The 8,014-nt window shown below is 46.9% G+C and overlaps 1 protein-coding gene across 1 annotated transcript in view; it reads right to left on the bottom strand.

The window, feature by feature from the left end:
- Positions 1-7,714, bottom strand: part of PPL (periplakin) — a 55,153-nt gene extending 47,439 nt beyond the window's left edge. The window contains exon 1 of the mRNA XM_019539826.1: positions 7,471-7,714. Coding sequence (XP_019395371.1) covers positions 7,471-7,532 — 62 coding nt within the window. The 5' untranslated portion in view covers positions 7,533-7,714. The remainder of the gene's footprint in view (positions 1-7,470) is intronic.
- Positions 7,715-8,014: the final 300 nt, after the last annotated feature.

Below are 8,014 nucleotides of genomic sequence, written 5' to 3'. Positions count from 1 at the left end.
TTTTGGTTGCTTTACTAGCTGCAGCATCACATTGCAGGCTAATGTTCATCTTGTGGTCAATGATGACCCCCAAGTCTCTTTCTTCTGTAGTGCTAGCCAGCATAGCACTGCCGAGCCTATAAGGATGCTGCAGGTGTTTCTTCCCAAGGTGGAGAACCTTGCATTTTTTGGTGTTAAAACACCATCAGGTTCTCGTCCGCCCATTTGCTGAGCCTGTCCAGGTCAGCCTGGATCGCCCGCCTGTCTTCTGGCGTGGATGCTTTGCCCCAAAGTTTGGTGTCATCGGCGAACTTGGCCAGTCCGCTCCTGAGTCCAATTTCCACATCATTAATGAAGATGTTGAACCATATGGGTCCAAGGACAGAGCCTTGGGGGACCCCACTCATCACAGGACACCATGATGAGTGACTTCCATCAATTACTACCCTCTGGGTCCGACCATGGAGCCAATTTCCCAGCCAGCAGATCGTGGTGAAACCAAGGCCACAGTTGGCTCATTTCGCCAAGAGGTGATCATGGGATAAAACAGCTCATCTAGTCCAGCCCCCTGCTCAAGGTAGGATCATCTCTGACTAAACCGTCCTGGCTCTGTGTCTCTCCAACCTGCTCTTGAAAACTTCCAGGGATGGAGATTCCACAGTTTCTCTAAGTAGCCTGTTCCAGTGCTTGACCATCTTTGTAGTTAGTTCCTCCTCATCTCCAACCTGAAGTTCCCCTGCTGAAGCTTGAGGCCATCGCTCCTCATCCTGTCTCCCTACAGTTAGGAAGAAAAGCCCATCTCCATCCTCTCTGTAATCACCCATCAGGTATTTGAAGACTGTTACCAAATCCCCGCTCAATATTCTCTTCTTTGGGCAAAATAACCCTAGGTTTTTCAGTTTTTCCTCTTAAGTTTTACCTCTGAGGCCCTTAATCATTTTCTATTGGTTTGTGCTGGACTCTTTCCAATCTGTCCACATCCTTCTGAAAGTGTGGGGCCCAAAACTGAACACAGTAGTCCAGGTGAGGCCTCACCAGTGCTGAATAGAGCAGAAGAATTTCTTCCCTTGATTTGCAAGTGAGTCCTCTTAATAAAACCCAACATGCTTCTGGCTTTTTGGCAACAAGAATTGTATTCAACACAGCAGATCCTGACTTGGTGAATCTATTCTCAGTGCTGTAAAGAAATATACCATATATTTATCCCATATGCAGGAGTGCTTGGGACCACATATTAACCCAATTAGGTGTAATAACCACAGGCAGGGTGTTTCCTGGGGAATCAATAACTGAATCTTCTGGCAAATTGCTTTAAACAGGAACTGCTCCAGCATGATTAATTACTGCTGGAGCTTTTACTCAATTATCTACTGTTTTGCAGTCATGCCTAGAAGTTTCCCCCAGGTGTGGGGCTCATTGAACAGCAAACCCCTTAAACCTGCCCACTCCCAAAGAAAAAGCAGCTTCAAAGAGCAGGGTGAGGCCAGGCTCCGATTGCATCTACAGGACCCTGAGCAAGGAGTTGTTTGACTGACTTTCACAAAGTCACTCTGCCTTTACACAAGTATAACTGAAGCAAAGCACAGGTCTAGGTGGCAGGAACTGCCAGGGGCTGTACCTTACTCTAAGCTTCTTGCACAAGACACTTAACTTGTCTTGCATACTTTTCTCCATCCCTCTCTGATGAGAAGGATACTATTTCTGGACCGTGGGAGTGTTCTGTGGATACATTACTGTGGTTACGTACAGAAATTAGCAAATTGATTGGTCAATGTTCCAGCCTAATAACCACAACACTGCCTCTGGCAAGTAGATACACTTGAGAGTCCAGCTTCTGTCCAGATGCTGCTCTCAACAATAGTGTAGAAAGAGTGCCCAGTACCAAATGATGTTCTTTGGTTACCCAAATGCCTTGCTTATTGAACTTGCATGCTTGACCAACAGACCTTAATGTTTAACGTCCACCCCTTGTGATGATGAAGACAAGTATAAATCGATCTTTGATGTCTGTGTGAATGTACTGGTATCCTAAATTAATGATTCCCAACCAGATCCTTTCAAAGATGCTGTGAGGTGCCACACAATGCTACTGTTAGATGTGCAAATGTGATAAAACCAGAGATTTCAAATGGGATTCCACAGTGTTAAAACCATGCTGACTCGTGGCCTTTCTAAGTTCCTTGCAGCAGAGCTGCTCTATTGCTTTTCTGTAGTGTTTAGTGAAAACTAAGAGCTGGTGAATGGAGAATTGAGTTCATATCACACATTTAAAATCACCACCATTATCCAAACTTAACAGGGAGGGCCACAATGACAAAGCCTTCCTTTTGTACTGCATGCTTGGATTTCAGAAGATCTTCTCTGTTCTTCTTACTAAGACTTCCTGGGTCTGCCTGCTGCCTCACAATATGCAGCTATGCATCTCACCACCTCAGTCTGGCACAGAGTAAACTGAATATGAGAATAAAGAACGAGGCCAGAGGCACAGAGTGGGGCTGGAGCTCTCTCCTGCTGTCGCATACGAAGCAGGTCCTTGTGGAAAGAACATACAAGATCCAGTACTTTCTAGTCCCTGGGAGTCTTTGCATAAACTTCAGTGGATGCTTAACTGGACCCTGCGTTCTGTCCCCTGTCAAGCTTCTAATGAGAAGTGGTAATCAATTTACTAGCCAGCCCACTTCTGGTTTCTCTTTCTCCCTTTTTTTTTTAATCATGACGAGAAACACTGCTTGGAAAAAGAAATGTTCTGTTCTTGTCAACAGATCATAATGGGCTTGAATTACCCAAATTAAACTTAATTTGTGAGATATTCTGCAAAGCACATTCAAAATAGAGCACACATGCCTTTTCTGCAGACAAAGTTCTGTGCAGGGAGAAGTGAGCAGTAATGAACTCTAGGTCACTCTTTCCCCTGAGTCCCCTTTGTGTTAGCAAATCACAGGACTCCAGATCTAGCTCTGGATCAAAGCTATTGATCAGTGTCTCCTGCTGAATGGATTCTGCTTTTGGGGCTGAACATCTCTATTTTGGGGATAATACTTTATTCTTTGTACAGCAAAACAGCATGGTGATGGTGGGGAATCATCTCCACAAGCTTATTTTTCTGCATGCAGTCTGTTTGTATAGGCTTCTTGGCCTCCCAGTTGTCTGTCTGCTTTCCTCCCAGAGGTGCTCCTCTCTGGATGTCCAAGCCAAGAAAGACCTGGGCCTTGGGGGTCAATCGCCAGACTGGGTTCAAAGGAGAGTGTGTCAGGGAGGCCCAGAGAAACTGAGGCTGCACTTTGACCTCCCTGTTCTGAGCACTGCCTGAACAGGATGTGTAGTGTAGGTCAGCTCTCTCATGAAGGGCTTGCTAGATGGAGTTACACCTGAATCCCTGCACTACAACCTGAGCCAGAGGGGGTGTTGGTTCCAGACTGAACTGCTGAGCCCCCATCCCTCTCCTCTCAGTCCCTTGAACCTCGCAATGGGATGAGAAGTAGTTGCTGACACTGTCTCTAACTGCCACCAATGCTGTCAGCAGGGACAGTACTTTCAACTTGCTACTGAAAGACCTTTCTGGACATCATTAAATCTATTGCTCATACATGGGCTGGGAAAGCGATAGCCTGTGGTGCCCCTTTGCCAAAGGGAGGTCTCTCGATGTGAAGCAGCAGCGAGCAGGTTAGTTGCCTGCGTTCAGCAGCCCTGGTGAGGCAGGCTGCAGGCCTGGGCAAGTTGCATGTGCAGCTGATCACTTTTGTGAGCTATAAACAGGCAGTGGGTGGGGATGTGTAACCAAGACAAAATGAGAACTGACCCAAACCTTCACTTGCAGATTGACTGAGGTTTCAGAAGCTGGGAAAAGATGAACATGGCTCCCCTTAGCCCCTGCCTCATATTTATTTTCCTGGCTCTTTACTTCCCAGTTTTGGGGGAAGACTAGAAGGAAATAGAGCAGATGTGGCTTCCAGAACTTCCAGCCTTCCTGGGAATAGGAGAAACTCTGACTTGACTTGACTTGACTCCAACTTCACTTTCCAGGCCAGGTGTGCCTGCTCCAGAGGGCTGGCTAGTTTAGAGAAGCTGTTAACCTTTTGGGTGCTCTTCTGAATCAATAGTAATGTCCCAGCCTTTGGAAATTCACCCATCCCTCAATCTGACTTGCAAATGCTGATTTTGTTTGAAGCCTGGATGCCATCCAGATTTCCTGCCCTTTGCTACAATGAATCATTCAGCCTGAATGGCAGCCTAGCCTTTTCTGTTGGGAATTTTAGCATCTTTTCCATTTCAGCACTGTTCTTTCATGCACTGCCCTTAACCCTGTTATCCTTTTGGCCTTGTGAAGCATTAACACATTTACTTGTTTTATAAGCAGAGCTAGAACAATAATAGGAAAGGATTCTGAGTTGCTTGTTCAGGGATGACTCTCCTTGAAGCCCATGACTTGAAGTACTGAAAGTGAAGATGCTTTTAGTTTATACTGCACTCAGAAAGAAAACTTAACTCTTCTTATCAGTCCTACCGTGAAGCTTCTATCAAGGGAACTTCTGTCAAACACAAAACACAATAACAACAGAAAGGAATAATGCCACAAAGCTACCAACACCTACAGAAAAGGGACTGGTCTAGGAAGAAAGGATTTAGTCCCTCTTTGGTTGGATGGTTAGCTTGCCAATTGTGACTGCCCTGTTAACTGTAGGGTGTGCTATCCCCACGAACAACTCAGTGTCTTATATTAAGTCTATCTTCTGTCCAGTCCCAACCAGTTCTCATCTCCTTCATAAACTCACTTGGCTTAACCATGCTGTGTGCATGCCTTGTTCTAATCAAAACTTCCCCAGGTGTGTTTTTGGTCTTTGAGGACAAAGGCAGCTCATGTAACAAAAATTCTAGAGAAAAACAAAGTGAAGGGAGAGCATTTCTCTCTAAGAAATGAGGCTGTGAAGCTGCCCCATTTCCTCACAGCAGCTAGTATCCCCATGTGGAATGCAAAGGCAGCAATTTCCATCAGGCACCAGGGACCATGCCGTGCCCTCTTTGCTGGCACTGTTTGTGCACGCAGGCCAGCAGTAAGCGCAAATCTCTCCCCCTGCATTTCTAATTATTGCTTCCTCAGTGTGAATGGGAGTAGTTAGCCAAGAGTGTCATCTGACTCCAATCTAAGATGGACCTCACACCCCTTTCTTTGGCTTGGCTCTGCCTCGATTCATTTTTTCAGTTGGTTGTTGCAATGTAACCACACCTGGCCAGCTGTGACTTTGTGGGACTGCCCACCTTCTGCTGACAGTCATTATCAGGCCTCCTGAAGAAAGGTAACTCAAGCTGCTGAGACAAGGTACCTCTCAGCTGGTTTTTGCCTATTCCTTTTGAAGCGGGGTGTGTGGTTCAGGTAATGCATGAGGCTTGAGCAAGCACAGACATGGGGGCTGTTCCAAGACTCCACCCTAGGTGGAGAACAGACTCTTTAAAAAAGAAATCACTCCCCAGCAATAGGCTTGTTGCAGCTCACCAGGCAGTCACTGGGGAGGCTGCAAAGGTTCCAAGAACAGTCACTTTTCCAAATAACAATAGAGCAAAACAGTTTCCATTTAACTTTGCTTGCAGAGTCTCTGGAGGACTAGAAGGCATGCTCAGGAATGGACTCTTCTGCTAGCATGGAAATGCTGACTATGCCCAGCAATGCAAGAAAGAAAAGAAAGCCCAGCAGAGCTCTTTGGCAGGCTGAAAATTAGAGGGAGGGTACCTGGAGAAAAGAGATTACATGGTGGGGGAAAGGATTCAGGAGTGGGAGGGGGAGTTGTGGTAGGTGGGGTAGAGGCTGTGCAGGTACAGGAGCAGAGGACTGATGGCTTCTATAGCATGGGATGTTCTAGAGGGTGGGCAAGGTGCAGGATGGCAGAGGGTGCAATGTCACCTCTTGACCCCACATGTACATGTCCAGAGGCCTTCCTACTGCTGTGGGCCTCAGTACCAGGGAAGATGGGATGATGCCTGTAACCACCGAGAAACAAAAAAGGGCCTAAGGGGGAGAGGGATTACCGAGCAGACCTCACACAGCATTGGGCAGACACCACGGTGCAGGCGAGGCCAGGCCAGTCTCTCCATAGCCAGGCAATGGGCAGTTTGTCTTATCTGCACTTCCAAATAACCTCCTTCTTCTCCTCACTCAGCAGGGTCCATCCCTGATAATGGTAGTGAGAAACAGGTCGGCAGCTGCCCAGAGACTGAGTGCCCTCCGACAGCATACCTGCCCTTGCCATTGAGATCACAGCTGGGCCAATATTTTGAACCAAATACTGTACTAAGAGGGCTTGGGACCAACCCATTTTCTTCCTGGCTCTTTACCCTTTTTATTACATTTTAGCAGTTTTCTAAACAAAACAAAAATAAATAAATAGAGCCATTGGGATGTTCAGTTTCAGAAATGTTATATTTCACCTTTCTTCTTTACTCCTGAAAATTGTCTCCCTTTTCTCCTGCCAAAAGCTTATTCACAAGTGCCTGCTGAATTTAGCTTATTGTACTGACCCCACCCCAGCTGCATTTTTAGGCAACCTGCCCAAGCCTCCTGTAGATAGATGACCCATCCTTGGGAAGTAGGCACGCAGGGTTACCACATAGCAGGCTAGTGACGCAAGGAGAGCTTGCTGCTAAAAGAAGCTGCTGGCAGACTCTTTGCCATGAGTAGATGGGGCCTGATCTTGTTCACTGCTGAATACCTTCAGGTTCTTTTGAAATCAACAGGAACTTGAAACCAATCAGTCCTTTACAGCGTTGGGCCTTAAATCTCTGTTGGTGGGGCTACATGATTATAGCAGCCCTTGGTCCACGTAGCACCTGTTGGCGCTTTAGTCGTCCTACCTCTTGATTTCATGAGTACCGTTGCTAGCACTGGCACTGGCTCCCAGTGGGTGTTTCCCACTTGGCAGAGATTCCTTGTGCATGGAATCCATTAATTCCTGTTTATCAAATCAACGTGGGTTGCTGTTTTAATCTGGACACATCGAGACATGTTATTCTGCCTTGGAATTGGCCAGTTCTGGGAGAGGTCAATATACTGCATGCTTGGATGGCAGGGGGAGGAAGAGGTGCCACGCCCTGAAGAGTTTAAATAATTCTGGAATGTATTAACAATTCCAGCAAGTTAATTATTTTGTTTAAAGTCAGGAAGAGTAAGGAAACAGGTCCTACCCTGAGCAACTTCAGAGAAGCTGCATGTGCTGCAACCTGCTCTCTTTCTCCCATGCTGTGCCCTGTAAAAACATTGCTTTGTACCTTTCAGCTGCCTGGCACAGCACCTGTTCTCACTCTGGTCACACAGCTACCGCTCTGCTTTGTTGTACTCCTTCCCTGCATTAGCAGCTCTCCAAGGAACAGCTAGAGACTGGCTACTTATTTACCCTGTAATCTGCACCTTCCCCACTCAGGGGGAGAGAGAGCCCGGCTGCTACATGCTGAAGCAGTTGGTTGTGAAAGCATCCTAGAATGAAAGTGCACAGTAGTACTCACGTCTTCTTTTGCATGGTGGGGCTGTATTTCCCTTTGTTTCTTTTCCTGAAGAGAGAGTTCATCGTGACTTCCTGGTACCAGCAGACGCCTCAGTATGAAACGGTGCTGGCTGGCAGTTCCTTCCTTAGCTGGCTTTCAGTAAATCCTTTAGATACTTATTGGGAAGGAAGGAACCAGCCAAACTCGCAGCTGCCTCCCACCCTGCTCCCTGTCACTACTACAGGGGGTGTGAGCTCTGTCTGCTGAACTGGGTAGGGCTCTCCCAGAGAAGGTGGTGCTTACCTAAAACACATGTCACAGGCACAGGCGGAGCTACATGTGGTTTCCCAGACAGTAACCTCTGCTCCAGGCAAGAGCAAAGTCACATTGAGCAATCTAAATCCCTGTGTGAATGTGTGTGAAGGTCAGAGCTTACAGTCCCTAGCTGGCATTAACCATCCTGGTGTATTGACTGTGTTATTGTTCGGAGGGGCTCAAAATAGGGTAGGGATTGAGCTGCTCTGAAATACACCCCAAAAGCCAAGCCAAGGAGGGAAAACTAAGT

The sequence above is a fragment of the Crocodylus porosus genome, unplaced genomic scaffold (assembly GCF_001723895.1).
Source record: "Crocodylus porosus isolate Cpor-Errol unplaced genomic scaffold, CroPor_comp1, whole genome shotgun sequence".
NCBI lineage: Eukaryota > Metazoa > Chordata > Crocodylia > Crocodylidae > Crocodylus > Crocodylus porosus.
Note: the sequence above shows the minus strand (reverse complement) of the source record. Positions and strands in the feature narration are given on the sequence as shown.